Raw genomic sequence first — 17,436 nt, 5'->3', positions numbered from 1 at the left:
CTCATGATTCATGGGAAGGAGTCAAAATATCAATATTAACAGGAGTATAGATAAAGTTGATTTCAACCATCTTGGATGACTTTGAGGGTTTAAGACTTCAGGAGAAAGTAATTGCAGATGTAGTAGAAATAGCAAGAGAACTGGACTTGGAAGTGGAGCCTGAAGGTTTGACTGAATTGTTGTAATCTCCTGATCAAACTTTAATGGAAAAGGAGTTGCTTCTTGTGGATAAACAAAGAAAGTTAGTTTCTTTAGATGGAATCTACTCCTGGTGAAGATGCTATGAAGATTGTTGAAATGACAATGAACAATTTAGAATATTACATCAACTTAGCTGATAAAGCAGGAACAGGGTTTGAGAGGATTAACTCCGATTCTGAAAGAAGTTCTACTGTGGGTGAAATGCTATCAAACAACATTTCATGCTACAGAGAAATTGCAAAAGGAAGAGTCAATCAATGTAGCAAACTTTGCTGTGTCTTATTTTAAGAAGTTGCCACAGCACGGGGCACCTGGGTGGCTCACTCAGGTAAGCATCTGACTCTTGATTTCAGCTCGGGTCATGATCCCACAGTTCGTGAGTTTGAACCCTACTGGGACTGTCAGCACAGAGCCTGGTTGGGATTCTCTCTCCCCACCACCCCTCTTTCCCTGCCCCTCCCCCTGCTCATTCTCTCTCAGTCACTTTCTCTCTCTCTCTCTCTCCCAAAATAAATAAATGAGCATTTTTAAAAAAGGAATTGCCATAGCTGTCCCAACCTTTAGTAACTACCACCCTGATCTTTCAACAGCCATGAACTTTGGGTCAAGACCCTCCACCAGCAAAAAGATTATAAATTTCTGGTTAACATTTTTTAGCAATAAAGTATTTTTTTAGTTAAGGTATGTACATTATTGTTGTGTTTTTTTGACATAACGCTATTGCACACTTAAAGTACATTGTAGTGTAAAGCTAACTTGTGTGCACTAAGAAACCAAAAAAATCACTTGGCTCCCTTTACTGTGATTGTTGCTTTATTGGGGTGGTCTGGAACCAAAGCCTAAATATCTCTGACGTATACTTGTATAAGACTAACAGAAAACAATACTTTAGCAATAGTAAATCATTTCTATCAATATTACTTTAAATGTAAATGGATTAAACTCCCCAAACAAAAGACATAAAGTGGCTGAATGTATAAAAAAGAGAAACAAGACTCCGCTCTGCCCTGTTTACAAGAAACTCACTTTAGATTTAAGGACACATATAGGCTGAAAGTGAAGTGATAGAAGAAGCGATTTCACGCAATTGGTAACCAAAGGAGAACAGGAATGGTTGCACTGATGTCAGGCAAAATAGAATTTAAATAAAAATGTCACAAGAAGCACAAAAAGACATTATATAATGATAAAGGTGTCAAATGACCAGGAAGATATAACTATTATATATATATATATATATATATATATATATATATATATATATATGTATGTATTTATATATATATTATTATATATAATACACGCACACACATATATATACATATATATATCTCCAACATCAGAATGCCTAAATATATAAAGCAAACATTGACAAAACAGAACAGAAATATATACAATACAGCAGGAAAATATATGGCAATACAGTAATAGTAGGAGCCTTTAATACCTCATTTTAGATAATGGATAGAACATCTGGATAGAAGATTAGTAAAGAAATAGAGAACTTGAATGATACTATAAACCAAATGAACCTGAACAACATATATAGGACATTCTACCTAACAACAACAAAATATACATTTGTGTTAAGTGTACACATATCTTTTTCCAAGATATATCACATGTTAGGTCATAAAAATCCTTAACAAATTAAAGATTGAAAACATATAGAGTATCTTTTCCCCCCACAATAAAGCTAGAAATCGACAGCAGAAAGAAAATTGGAAAATTCACAAATATGTGAAATTAAACAACACGTTCTCAAATAAAAATGGGTCAAAGAAGAATTCAAACAAAAAATTGAAAATACCTCAAAACAAACAAAAACGAAAACACAATGTACCAAAAATTATGGAATGCAGCAAAAGTAGTATTGAGAGACGTTCATAGTGATAAGCACCCAAGTTAAAAGAAGGAGGAAAGACCTCAAATAAACCATCTAACTTCACATGTCAATGAGCTAGAAAAAGAACAAACTAAGACCAAAGTTAGCAGAAGGATGGAAATAACAAAAGGTAGAACAGAAATAATAAATAACATAAGAAAACAATAGGAAAAATCGGTAAGTTGGTTATTTTAAAAGAGTAAAAAATTGACAAACCCTTAGATTAAGAAAAAAAGCACAGTCAAATAAATAAAATCTGAAATGATAAAAAAAATACATTATAATTGATGCCATAGAAATAAAAAGGATCATTAGAAACTAATATGAAAAGGTATACACCAACAAACTGGGTAACTTAAAGGATATGCATAAATTACTAGAAGCATACAATGTACCAAAGCTAAATATATAAATATATTAAATATATAAGTATATTAAACATATATAATATACAAACAATGCATATATACACACACACACACACACACACACACACATATATAAATATAAATAAATAAGTACATACACAAACTATATATTTTTTTTCACAAGTTTTGGAGATTAGAACCTAGACATCTTTCTTTGAGGGCTGTTATTCTGCCTATCTATGAATATATTACGTAACATGGAAAGGAGGTATTAAGGTTGCAAATGTAATTAAACTTGTTAATCAGATGACCTTAAAGAGATTATCCTAAATTATCCTGGTTAACCCAATGGGATCACAAGGGTCTTTTAAATGTGGAAGAGAGAGGCCTAACAGTCAGTGTTCATGTGATGCAGTGTGAGAATTACTTGACTGACCATGAGCTTTCCATATGAAAGAGAGCCTAGCCACAAACTTTGGGCAGCCTCTAGAAGCTGGAAAAGGCAAGGAAGTGGCTTTTCCCCCTAGAGATTCCAGAAACGAACACAGCCTTGCTAACACCTTGATTTTAGTACATTGTGACTCATTTCAGACTTCTGAACGTCAGGAGTTTAAGATTATGAGAGAACTCTAACACATTTATTTTTTTGAGCCATTAAGGACATATGTATGCACACACACATACACATATGTGTGTTTGTGTGTCAGTGTCAGGTGGTGATAATGCTTTGAAAAAAATAAATCTTATCAAAGTGTTATGAATAACTAAGGGTATTTTATACAGGGTGGTCAAGGATGAGGTAATGTTTAAATAGAAATGTAAATAAAATGAAGGAGCAAGGTATCTGGAAATAGAACGTTCAGAGGGGAAAACAAGTGCAAACTTCTCCAAGTCAGAAGTTTGCTCAGCATTTTTGATAAATAGCAAAAAGGCCAATAAGGCTAAAGGCTAATGTGAAAAGTGAGTCAGAGGAAACACAGGATATGAATACCACTGATGATGACATAAGGGACGGTTATTCTGGTTATTTTTGGAGGGTGAGTAGGAATGAAGGCAAAGAGAGGGGACCTTTACTTTTGTCCTATTATATATGGGTTTTGATGATGATGCATTACTATTTCTTGTCTTGAAATTTTATTGTAACATAAAAGTATAAGAAATCTGAAACAGAGAAATATCAAGTGTAAAGATGAAGAATATATATATATATATATATATATATATATATATGATGAAAATATACATGATGTGGTTGGTTTAGTCCAAAAATTGAGGAAAAGGGGGATGAAAGAATCAAATTATGTTGTTTTTATTTTTAAAAACCTATTATCTATTTGCACTTTTATACATCTCTGAGTTTGTATATACATGCCAATAATAACATGTGTAAATGTGTGTGCCCATGCATATAAACAAGTGTAAGAATCCTATGGTTGCCTGATACTGAAAATAGTTGGTCTGAAGGTGAATATTTGAAAATATAAAATGAGGAAGATGATTAAATAGCCTACTTATAAATCCCTACCTACCAGAACATCGTAAGGGGTCTAATATTATGGAAAGCTATAGTTACTTCAGAAATGTGGAATAGAATTGGGAGCATGGGATTTGGAATCAGACTGCCTAAGTTCAGACCGTGGCTCCACCACTTACCAGCTTTGGGACTGAGAAGTATTCATTTGCCCTCTCTGTATCTAAGTTTGTTCATCTGTAAAAGAGATATAATAGCATCTGGCTGATGGAATTTTGGTAAGGAATAAACCTACTAAAAGAAATATAACACTAGAACAGGGTCTGGCATATAATATGTGCTCAATAAATGTTAACTTCTATTGTTATTATTGCTCTCTGGTCTAGATTATTAGACTGCAATTAATATACATTATACACACAAACTTTCTAACTTCTAGCTCCTCTCCAAATATGCTGCAAGGGACTGTTCTAGCAATTTTAATTGTTTCAGCCAGATTGTTGTCACTTTACTATGCATATGCAAATGAAATTACTGTAACCCTTAATGTTAAAAAGAAGCAGAGAGATTGTTTTTTTTTTTTTTTCCATTGGATATCCTTTCCTGCTTTGTCAAAGATTAGTTGGCCATACTTTTCTGGGTCTAATTCTGAAGTCTCTATTCTATTCCATTGGTCTATGTGTCTGTTTTTGTGCCAATACCATGCTCTCTTGATGATTACAGCTTTGTAGAAGAGGCTAAAGTCTGGGATTGTGATGCCTCCTGCTTTGGTCTTCTTCAAAATTACTTTGGCTATTTGGGGTCTTTTGTGGTTCCATACAAATTTTAGGATTGCTTGTTCTAGCTTTGAGAGGAATGCTGGTGCAATTTTGATTGGGATTGCATTGCATGTATAGATAGCTTTGGGTAGTATTGAGATTTTAACAATATTTATTCTTCCAATCCATGAGCATAGAATGTTTTTCCATTTCTTTATATCTTCTTCAATTTCCTTCATAAGCTTTCTATAGTTTTCAACATACTTTAACAAATGGTGCTGGGAGAACTGGACAGCAACATGCAGAAGAATGAAACTAGACCACTTTCTTACACCATTCACAAAAATAAACTCACAATGGATAAAAGACCTGAATGTGAGACAGGAAACCATCAGAACCCTAGAGGAGAAAGCAGGAAAAAAACCTCTCTGACCTCAGCCACAGCAATTTCTTACTTGACACATTCCCAAAGGCAAGGGAATTAAAAGCAAAAATGAACTATTGGGACCTCATCAAGATAAAAAGCTTCTGCATTGCAAAGGAAAAAATCAACAAAACTAAAAGGCAACCAACGGAATGGGAAAAGATTTTGCAAATGACATATCGGACAAAGGGCTAGTATCCAAAATCTATAAAGAGCTCACCAAACTCCACACCCATAAAACAAATAATCTAGTGAAGAAATGGGCAGAAAACATGAATAGACACTTCTCTAAAAAAGACATCCAGATGGCCAACAGGCACATGAAAAGATGCTCAACATAGCTTCTCATCAGGGAAATACAAATCAAAACCACACTCAGATACCACTTCACACCAGTCAGAGTGGCTAAAATGAACAAATCAGGAGACTATAGATGGTGGAGAGGATGTGGAGAAATGGGAACTCTCTTGCACTGTTTGTGGGAATGCAAACTGGTGCAGCCGCCCTGGAAAACAGTGTGGAGGTTCCTCAAAAAATTAAAAATAGATCTACCCTATGACCCAGCAATAACACTGCTAGGAATTTACCCAAGGAATACAGGAGAGCTGATGCATAAGGGCACTTGTACCCCAATGTTTATGGCAGCACTTTCAACAATAGCCAAATTACAGAAAGAGCCTAAATGTCCATCAACTGATGAATGGATAAAGAAATTGTGGTTATATACACAATGGAGTACTATGTGGCAATGAGAAAGAATGAAATATCGCCTTTTGTAGCAATGTGGATAGAACTGGAGAGTGTTATGCTCAGTGAAATAAGACATACAAAGAAAGACAGATACCATATGCCTTCACCCTTATGTGGATACTGAGAAACTTAACAGAAGATCATCGGGGAGGGGAAAAACAAACAAACAAACAAAAAAAGGTTAGAGAAGGGGGAGCCAAACCATAAGAGGCTCTTAAATACTGAGAATAAACTGAGGGTTGATGGGGGGTGGGAGGGAGAGTAGGGTGGGTGATGGGTATTGAGGAGGGCACCTGTTGGGATGAGCACTGGTGGCATATGGAAACCAATTTGACAATAAATTTCATATTAAAAAATAAAAATAAAAACAAATAAAAAGAAGCAGAAACAGCCCAGCACACCATATTACCCTTAGACTTACATTTACCACTACCTTTTACCTGTGACTGCTGTTCAAATATTTCATCAGAACAGACTTTATCAGTAATATCTGAAAACAAACAAAACATGTTCTCTGGACAAAGTTAAAAGGGGCCTTACATAACATTATTGCAATTGAGTCTGACTTCTGTAGTCCTTATTCAGCAATTAAGACTACATCTGTGAGTAAAAAAAAACCAAAAAAACAAAAAACAAAAAAAATTCAAAATATTGATAAAAGGCAGCCATGATTATTATTATTATTATTTTTTTTCTTCAAAACTTCTCTACGGGAGTTTAAAGGCTTTGACGTGGGTTTAAAGGTTTTTGATTTACAAGCTAGATGAATTTAGGCAAACTTCTCAATTTTCCTCAATCTTTGTTTCTTCAACACTGTGCTCAGGGAGTACTTTATTCTATGAAAATCCCAATACAGTCTACCATTTAATGTCTCATAGTTTTAAGACAAAATCAAAACACAAGAGTATTATTTTCAGTAACTTGCATGTGAAAAAATTAAATGGCTGTCCTAAGTTAGTAGTTAGTAACTAGGTGTTTGGACGTCTTTCGATTATTACTACAAATCTCTTTTCCACCATACTCTGTTATTTAAATTATTAGAATGAAAAATGCCTTTCTCTAAAAGAAAAACAATTAATAGGTCAAGACCGCAAAGTGATTCACAAGACTAAATAATCCATTGCTTATAAGTCAATTCTAAGAATATATTTATATATTATTCATTATATAGTGACTTATTTTAATGACATCTATAAATATCTTTTGGTCCATCAAGTACCAAAGAGAAGATTTCTAAATCAAAAGACTTCTAAATTTTTAACATTAACAAACTCTTAGCCAGTGGTAGTATCACTAAGAAATTCCTTTTTTCAGATTTAAAGACTCATTTAAATCATGATATAGATCATTCTATTAATATTTTAGTGTATGCTTTCATTAAAAATGCTAATTTGAAATGAAATATTCTTTTTAAAAACTGGTTGTGGTTTTTTTAAAAAAATTCCCCCTTCACTTGTTTTAATTTGGAAACATGAAATTCTCTCTACCCTGAATCCATTGCAGCATCTAGTTTCCCTTTTCTCTGAAGGTGTTGTCTCTGCTGTCTTTTTCAAATGTTGATTTGGGTCCATCATTGAGTGTTTTCAATTGTAGTTGATGCTTGGTTTGAAACGACCACCTATTCAGGGAGAAAAAGGATAACTTATTTTACTTCGACAATATATAATTCAGAAATATGCTGTAAGGCTGACATTAATCAATAGATAAACTCACTAATACTCATTCGGGGTCTTCAATGTCCAGAGCACTAGGCAAATGCTAGACACCAAAGGAAGGGGGAAACACATGCACACACAGAGTCCTAATTTCCAGGGATTATAATTTGATTGGGAAGATAAATTTCTGAAAATAATTTGAAACAACAAATGAATAGTATAGATCATACACTAGATGAGATCAAAAATTTAAAGTACTGAAAGAAAAATTTAAATGTTTCACATATCTCCATTATAAAATTTAGGTAGGCAAATATATATTTAATTCATCTTTATAGTTTTACAAAGGGTCAAACCGTGCCTTGTACATAGTAGACAGTCAAAATGGGTAGACAGAAAAATAATGTAAGGAATTGTAATTAGAGTGACCTAAGAAGGTTTCATGGAAGAGATACCTCAGGAACCAGGTATGAAATGCAGGTCAAGTTTGGACTTGTTAAAGAGTACCTCTCAGAGAGACTCTGGCAATGCTTGACCTTACCACTATCACAACCCTACTTTATTTTTATTTTGTTCATTTACTTTTGAAGATAAAATGTATGCAGTTGCATGTATGTAAAATATATGTATTTGAAAGTACAAAACATCAAAAAGACGTATATTAAAGAATCTTTCTGTAGCCCTTGTCTACCCAACATCCAGTCTCTTATTCTGAGGACTAATTTAACCAGTTCTCAGTGAATATTATCCAGAAATGTGATATGTATTTTTAATTAAATACATAATAGCTTCCTTTTTTTTTTAATTTTTTTTTTCAACGTTTATTTATTTTTGGGACAGAGAGAGACAGAGCATGAACGGGGGAGGGGCAGAGAGAGAGGGAGACACAGAATCGGAAACAGGCTCCAGGCTCCGAGCCATCAGCCCAGAGCCCGTCGCGGGGCTCAAACTCACGGACCGCGAGATCGTGACCTGGCTGAAGTCGGACGCTTAACCGACTGCGCCACCCAGGCGCCCCCAATAGCTTCCTTTTTTAACACAGATGGTGGCATACCGTTAACACTGCTCTCTACCTTTTTATGCTACTTTATATTAATAAATGACTTTTTTCAGTTTCTTTATGGTTGTAGTTATCCTATTGTCCATAATATATCTAGTTACATGTTGATAAACATTTAGTGTCTAAATATTTCATACTAGAAATTTTTTTTTTTTTTTAAATTTTAACGTTGATTAATTTGTGAGACAGCGAGAGATAGAGCATGAACGGGGGAGGGTCAGAGAGAGAGAGACACACGCAGAATCTGAAACAGGCTCCAGGCTCTGAGCTGTCAGCACAGAGCCCCATGCGGGGCTCGAACTCACAGACCGCGAGATCATGACCTGAGCTGAAGTTGGACGCTTAACCAACTGAGCCACCCAGGCGCCCCTAGAAAATTTTTTTAATATGTCATTTTATTTATGTGTAAGATAAATTCTTATGAATTTTGAGGTCAAAATGCAAGATAAATTATAATTTTGTAAATTGTTAAACCTCTATTTTAATTTTAATTTTTTGTTTTTATTTAAATTCCAGTCAGCACAGTGTAATAATTAGTTTCAGGTGTAATACATAGTGATTTAATAATTCCATACAACACCCATTGCTCATCATAAGTATACTTCTTAATCCCCATCACCTATTTAACCCATTTCCCCCCGCCCATCTCCCCTCTGGTAACCATCAGTTTGTTCTCTATAGTTAAAATATCTGTTTCTGGGTTTCTCTCTCTCACTCTCTTTGCTCATTTGCTTTGTTTCTTAAATTCTCCATATAAGTAAAATCATATGGTATGTATCTTTCTCTGATTGACTTATTTTATTAAGCCTCTACTTTAAAGACTAGTAAAATGAGTCAACTTGTTCCTTAGATTTGCTCTTTTATATGGAACAGTGAGTTCTTCGCTGAGGTTTAGAAAATGTATTCTTGTTTATACATATCTGCATAATACATACTTATGTATCTAAGATATTTATATATAGAAATACACATAAGCATAGATATATGATAATTATTAGGGCTATAATTATACAATATATTTAAAATATGTCATATGTGCAGTTGATTCTTATTATTTGCAGTACTTGTATTCTATAAAATTGATGCAAACAGCAAGACCTGAACATTGTTCCTAATAGAGGGTTAGATGTCCGTGTATCTCTGGCCACATCATTTTCATCAACCAATCAATTTATAACCTTGTTTCATGTGTGCTTCTGTTTAAAGATATCTTATTTAATGTATATTGTTGATCCATTAATTTTAAGTTTGTGGCCAATAGCACTGTCTTGCTCATGCCTGAGGGATGCCTATGTAACTCATATATTCTTTCCATCATGTGCATCACGTCCTTCTTGCACTTAGGAACACTGGCCCACACTTCAGCACTATACTTGGGAGCTGTTTAAACAGCAAAATCATCAAAAAAAAAATGCACAAAAGTGAAAAATTATGGCTCTAAATAAACTGTGAAAAGAACACTTGTTTAGAACATGAGAGCTAAAAAAAGAAGGCAGAGCCACATTTGTCTGACCTCAGCTGGGACCGTGTGTTTCGGATAACTCAGATTTTTTGCCACTCTGGACAAGTTTATGGATGACCATAAAGAACATTAGTATTGATTTTGGGGTTACAAATAAATTGTACTGAATCCATGAATAATGAGGATCAACTATGTATTTTATTAATTTATTCAATCAGGATTTATTGAGTCCTTATATTATAAAGACAATGAATATATATAATGCCAATTTAATAATGTATAACTGTAGAAGTGATAAATATCTGAAAATATTATCATGTGTATGTAAACATATGCATCAATGCAAAAACCCACGTCTATGTACATCTAAGTAAATCCTAGTTATTCCACTTTTTTTGCATGTGCTCCAAACATGCCTATACCTTTTCAGTTACTAAGTGGAGAAGAATGAGGAAGAAATCAGTAGTTAGGGACCCCAAAGTCATAACCAGCCCTTTGATAAATTTCCTGTTATATTTTTCATGAATACCTTTTTCTGTATCTTTCCCCAGAATTTAAATGGTTAGGAAGTCATTTTTTCCACTTAAATCTATTACTGAAAATCTCTTTGAATGATTTATGAGGTGTATATACACCCTATAGCTTTAGTTCTGTTTATTGTGCTTTGTTTTTTGGCTACTGAACAAGTATTCTTTTTCTTTTTTCTTTTTCTTTAATTTTTTTTTTTTTTTTAGAGAGAGCGAGTGAGCAGGGGAGGGGAAGAGAGACAGAGAGAATCTCAAGCAGGCTCCCCAATGACCCTGAGATCCTGACCTGAGCCAAAATCAAGTGCTGGACACTTAACCAACTGAGTCACCCAGGAGCCCTGTGAACAAGTATTCTTTATTGCAGTCTAGCCCTGTTTATTGCATTTGATTAAATTATGATTTCTTATTTTATTTCTATCATATCCGTCTTCAGAGTCTTTCAGAGGTCCCCTGTATCATACAGAATAAAATTCACATTTCCTATTTGAGATTCTTTACAAACTAAACCCAGCCCTTGTTTTCAGTCTCATTTCCCAACACATCCATTAGCACCTACAGCCATATGGAACCAAGTGTCCCTAGAACGCTCTGCCCTATGTTTCTTTTTAACCTGTAATGTTCTTCCTCATCTTTTCATTGTAATTCTGCCCCAAATCACTCTTGTTAGATATTTTCCCAGTTACTCCCAATTGAAAAAAAACCTTTCTCACACTGCTGCTTATAACTTGTAACACAGTCATTACTTTTTTTCCCCCGTTATTTCTACAACTTTCTCAGATAGATTACAATTCCATACCTCTCTCCTAGATACCAAGAAAAAATAGCAAAAAAGTGGGAAATGTAGGACTTCCCCCCCTCATGTCTGAGAAAGACTGAATTGTAATAGGTAACCTCAAAGTAATAACGGAGTTGGAGTATCAATTTAGGTTTGACTCTTACCACCACACTTTTTACTTCATCATGGCATTTTAAACCTGATTGGAGAAGTTAACTTACTTTTCTCTGGACACTTTTTTTTCCCCCTCAGGGCCCCAAACAACTGACATTTAAATACACTTTGGGGACACAATATGTTTCTAAGACAGAACCACAGGCATTCAGACACAGCACTGCCATTCTTTCTTCAACAGAACAGCCCAGTTCTGCCTCATTTGATTGGGCTGGAGTGGAGGGCAGAATCTCACTAGCCTCTCCTTACCTGTGTCAAGCTTTTACTGTTAGAGAGATCATAAACAAGCAGTGCAAGCCAGGTGACCCAGTCTCTACTGTATACCTATGGAACCGAGGAGGAAAAAAAGAGAAAACAAATTTATTAACTTTTTAGACCTTTTATGAAGGATTTTCTTCATTTTCTACCTCACTTTTGCAGTCACAATGGTCTATTAAGAGTAGCCACCTTCCTAAATTGGAGAAGGGAACTAATATTTATTGAATTCTTAGTTTATGCCAGGAACCATGCTGGGAAAAATTTTTTTCTCATTTGATCAGAGACAAAATTATCTAGAAAACTTCTTTCTTTGTTCTCACCTTGAGTCAAATGAGTTGAAACAGGAACGTAGAGGTGGGTAAGTGACTTTGAGACATGTTCCATTTTTTTTATGTTTGCCAACTAACTCTCCACCCTATATTATCCAGTTAATATGGGATAAAAAAAAGTAGGGAATACATCTAATTATTTCATATAGTCAGTGAAAATAAATGCCTTGTAGTATATTTTGAGAAGGTAAACAGAGATCCGTTTTTTTTAACTTGAAGTTTCACTTATCTAGAAAGTAATGGTAACAGGGTTTCAAAATTTATTTTTAAATTATGAATGTCTTATTTTCTACATTTTAACTTTCAGAGCATAGAAACCTGAGGCTCATCTATCTCCAGAAGTCATATTTAATAAATTTTATAGGCTTAAATATAAGTGTGCTGAAGACAAAGCATAAAACATATAATATTTATCATGTTCATCAAAACATTTTTTCCCTTGAAATCTGTGGCAGTTTCTCACATAGAAGAAACACTGAAATTAGAGGTTCTCAAAGGTTCTTACCTGGACTTAGATCCTACACCAGTAGCAAGGAGTCCATCCCTTTATCTGTTGTTAAAATCTCTCTTTAAATAGTGAGTTGGCTTTTTTTTTTTATCAGTTCAGTGATTATTAACCATATTATTAGGTCATTGTCCTAAGTAAACAGAAGAAAATTAATTATTCTAAGAGTCTGCTCCAGACTTCTACATTTTAAAAGTTATATATTTTGTGATCTCAGTCTATTAATTACCAATGTTGTGGTTGGACCCATTCGGGTGGTTTTTATTATGATTTCAAGATGCCTCTCAGCAATAAACCATCAGGGAACTTTGGAAAAATACAGGTTTATTTCTTATAGGACTGGGGATTTACACAACACACATGGGAGCAAACAGCAAGGTCATAGGTAGAGGGAGAGAGCGCAAAGCCTGGGGTTCTGCTTTTATTCAAGATGCTCCTCAGCAATAAGCATCAGGGAACTTTGAAAAACTACAGGTTTATTTCTTATAGGATCTGGGATTTACACAGCACACGTGGAAGCAAACAGCAAGGTCATAGGTAGAGAGAGAGTGCAATGCCTGGGGTTCTGCTTTTATTGGGGGTGAAGGTTGAGGCCTAGGGTTTTACCAAATCACTCTTATTGGTGAATTTAAAACATAAGAATGAAAATGTAAAGCTCAGGAAAAGTAAAAGAAAAGTGACCCCAAATGGTCAGTTTTTGAAATCAACCAAGATCTCTAAAACAAAGATGCCTCAAAGGTGGAGGATGGGGATGGCTCTTTATCTGTTCTGTGGCTGGCAGCTGTTTATTTGAGATAGCCCTCTTTGACGTGTCTGCCTCTTTGAAATGGATGCTTTGGCAATCAGAGCTTAACCTAGGCACTTGTGTTACAGAAAAGGAAAAAAAAATGTCAGATTTTACACTACATTACATTAATTTCTCAGAATTTATAAATTATTTTTATGTAAAAGTTTAATTATTAAACTTCATTTCTGAGAATAACTTATATTTGCTTGAGTTGGTTGCATAATATTTTTTCTTTAAAAATACAAACATAGATTATCTAAGATATTTAGAACTAGAAAAGAATTCAAGGCATTTTTTTAAATGTGTCAACTGGTTCCTTTAGCATTTAAGATAAAACATACTCTTTTGCTTGATACTTTGGTACAGTTCTAATACAGGGTCAATGAATACTGCATACACACACACACACACACACACATATATATATATATATATATATATATAGCTATTACTTAGAGAACACCATATATATATGTGTATATATATAATGTATATATGTGTATATATACGTATATATGTATATATATGCTTGTATGTATACGTGCACACACACACACATGCATATATAGCAATGTGAGACTGCATATATGAAAACATTACCCCTTAATCACTTCTATAAGACAATTACTGGAACAGCTGCAGCAATATGTATTTAAATTCTGTATCTCATTTATTTGATACATTAGCTCTGTCCATGTTTATTTTTAGAAGCATTGGAATCACAGGAGGAACCAGAGATTGTGGAGGGATAGAAGAGTTGGGAGACCCCCAATTTTCCAAGTAAGGGGAACTGAGAAATGTAGAACTGGGACAAAGAAAATTAAGATCTGGTTTTCCAGATAGCCCTCTGCTGAGTCAGAATCTATAGTAGTCCAGGCCCACCCCTCCACCCAACAATCTCCCCACTTGGAAATTTTGATTCCATTTATGAAAGTTTTTTTTTTTTAAATAAGCACTTCATTTAATATTTTTGTATCTCTAGATTTTGAGAACCACTAGAGCAGACCTAGAGAATACTTTCAGGACATTATGGACTTCCCTATTATTCAGAGTGGAAATAAGTTTAGGGGCTTCTACGGTAGTGATTTTCTCTTCAAATTTCCATTCTACCAAGGGGGAATGAAGGTAAAATAGTACAAATTAAGAACCATCCTAATCCCTAAACTAAGGCCTTCTGGTGAAATCCTGGAGTGTTTTCATAGGTCAAAGAGCATCTTCTGTGCTCTTCCTTCCGTATGACTGTTTAATTACTAATTACACCGTGCTTGTGCAACTTGTGGAGAAGTAAGGTGGTCAGAGGAAAGATGTTACAATAGTTCCTTTAAGATCCATATAATGCTAACAACCATGGGTCAGGAGAATTGTATAATTTTATAAAAATATTCTAGTGATATTTGTTTCAGAGATTATCATTACAGTTCTGATGGCATATCATAGTCCTTGAAATCTGATAAACTTCAATGCCAATTTGTCTCTGCTACTTGCTAGCAGTATGAGCTTAAGGTTATTTAAGATTTCTAAGCATCAATATCCTGATCTGTAAAATACAATACTTGGAGTAAGGATTAAATAATGTGTATAAAGTGCTTTACACAGTACTTGACATTATAGTTCAGTATCTACTTTCTAATAGGATCCATTGTATGATGTTTGTGTATTATAAATATTCACAGCAATTAATTCACATCAAATTAGTAAAAATAACATCTCTAAGACATGTGCCTAGCAGTTTCTTCTGGCAATTTTTATTGCCCGAGTTCTCAGGCATGCTTTGAGAGAAAGGCTTCAAGCTCAAAGCAAACATGCTGCCACCTGTCTACCCCACTTCCCTTGGCAATGGTCATGAGGCAGCTCCAGGAGGTGTATACTCCTGGAAAGAACCCAACATTTCTGTATGTACTGATGCTAAAGCCCTTGTGTCATTATGATTACTCTTACTGTGACCATCACCTTTGTTATTATAGGTACCACCATAAGAAGGAAGGTATTTCCTGATCAGTCTCATCACCTCCTCTCTAATCCCCATATGGTCTGCCAAGCCTGAACTAAGACCCTTTTCTTGAGTCTTTTGGAACTCATGGTTAATCAAACATAGAATTCCCTTTACCTTCAGTCTCTTCTCTGAATTTCTTGCTGTTGTTCATCTCTTGCTCTAACTTAAACCTGGCGCTTTCCTGAAGACTGCCTCTCCCGCTGCTGTAATCAGTGGGAGCTGCACTATTCTCCATATTGCTCCATACCAGATGGGCTGGTTTTCAGTTTGCTCTACTTTGCTACTTCCCTTCTGTGTTCATTCCCTCTTCTCTCAGAAGGCATAGTTTTGAATTTCATATCAAAAGACACTATCACTTATCCTTCTTCTTGTTGGAATCATCTACTAATCCTTCAGTCACTTCCACTTATTCTGTGACAGTTTAAGCTCCTGGTTCAAAGTCAATCTCTTAGAATGTTACTGTTATCGTAATTATTGGTGATTTCAATGATCATGGAGATAATCCTTTTAATTTTCTGGCTTCTTGGTTTTTAACCTTTCCTTCTCCAATGATCTTGCTTTTCTATGTACTCCAATGGTATATCCTAGACCTTGTTACACAAAAAACTGGAACTTCTCCCATAATATCATTTCCAAGGATTGGTTTACCACTGTCTATCTTTCCAGCATATACTGTGTTATACCTCAGATGCAACAACACTTTCACTAATCAGGATCTATAAACCACTGATTGATTCTACCAGAGATTGCATTGTTCTTGGTTTCATGTCCTCATTTTCCTGCATTTCTGGGTTAGATTCAATGGTCATGGTAATAACTTTTTTCCATATCTCTTCAAGTCATTATTGACCTTTGCATCATCTTAATTGCTTAACTACAACCTTGATTAACCCCAACTCTCAGACTACTCTGTCAATTCATCCATGCTACTGAATGAGGTTGAAGAAAAACCCTCAACATGTTGACTTTAAGTTTATGATTAAGAAACTCAAATGAGCCTTTGTGTAGGTATCATGCTGCATTTTCCTAATTTGTGTCACCTTGTTTTTGACTCTTTTTAAACTTCATTTATCTCCTCAAAACTCTAAAACATCCTTTTCTATCTTTACCTTCAGCTGGTGACTATTTCAGTGACAAAAAATGAAGAACAAAACTCAAAACCTCCTTCCAATACATCTATCTACCTACAGCATCAGTGCCACATATTTTGCCTTGAGGAACTGTCCATGCTGCAGCCAAGATCATTCTCCATTTGTGCACCAGATTGTCTCCTCTCCTTGTGTTCCAAAGGATATCAATTTTCCTGCTCTAAAGAAATGTTCCCATCAGCATATAAGCATCCTGTCACTCTCCCATCTTCATAAATCCCTCTTTTGATTCTGTACCTTTTACAGGTATTGCACTATTTTTGTACTGTTAAAAAGTCTTCTCAAAAGACTTATCTATAATATCGCTTTCTATTCCTTTTCTCACATTCTTTCCTGAGTACACTCAATCAAGTTTATACCCCCAATTCCACTCAAACTACTCTTCCCTAAGTCATAAATTACCTAAATGCTATAACGTGATGGTCTTTATCTGACTTGAACTATTAGCCATCTTTCAGAGCTGACTATTCCCCTCTCCAGGAAAGTTTTCAGGATACTATCCTTTGTGGTTTTCCTCTTAACTCATTGGCTTCCATTTCCACTTCATGTACTAAATATTCTATATATCTTTGGCCTCTTAATGGGAAAGTCTCAGGATTCAATTCCCACTTATTCCATGACAGTCTTACAAGTCACTCCCAATTATTCCATGACAGCCTCAGAATTCACCATTATATTTTGGTGATCTCATCTATTCTCATATCTTTAATATTCTCTATATGTTGAGAATCGTAAAATTTTTACCTCTGGTAAAGACTTTATTCCTGAGATTTTTCCTCAAGACTTTATGGTAGATTTTTCCATTGCCTGCTCACCATCTCCCTTTACATAGATAATAGGCTTCTGATACTAAAAAAATTTAAAGCTGTTCCTCTCATCTTCCTTTCCCAAACCACTCCTATAATA

The 17,436-nt window shown here is 34.8% G+C and overlaps 1 protein-coding gene across 4 annotated transcripts in view; it reads right to left on the bottom strand.

Moving 5' to 3' along the window:
- Positions 1–17,436, bottom strand: part of LOC101088850 (solute carrier organic anion transporter family member 1B3) — a 79,557-nt gene that overhangs the window by 57,344 nt on the left and 4,777 nt on the right. For 3 of the 4 annotated variants that reach the window (XM_045061487.1, XM_019834642.2, XR_006600578.1), the window contains exons 2-4: positions 12,603–12,735; positions 11,760–11,834; positions 7,345–7,475 (exon numbers count right to left, since the gene is read on the bottom strand). In XM_045061487.1, the coding sequence (XP_044917422.1) occupies positions 7,345–7,431 (87 nt within the window). In that variant the 5' untranslated portion in view covers positions 7,432–7,475; positions 11,760–11,834; positions 12,603–12,735. Of the gene's footprint in view, positions 1–6,278; positions 6,348–7,344; positions 7,478–11,759; positions 11,835–12,602; positions 12,736–17,436 lie in introns of those variants that run through there. The other variant, XM_045061485.1, reaches the window with a different exon arrangement.

Source organism: Felis catus, chromosome B4 (assembly GCF_018350175.1).
Source record: "Felis catus isolate Fca126 chromosome B4, F.catus_Fca126_mat1.0, whole genome shotgun sequence".
NCBI lineage: Eukaryota > Metazoa > Chordata > Mammalia > Carnivora > Felidae > Felis > Felis catus.
The sequence above is the reverse complement of the archived record's forward strand: the minus strand, read 5'-3'. Positions and strand labels throughout refer to the sequence as shown.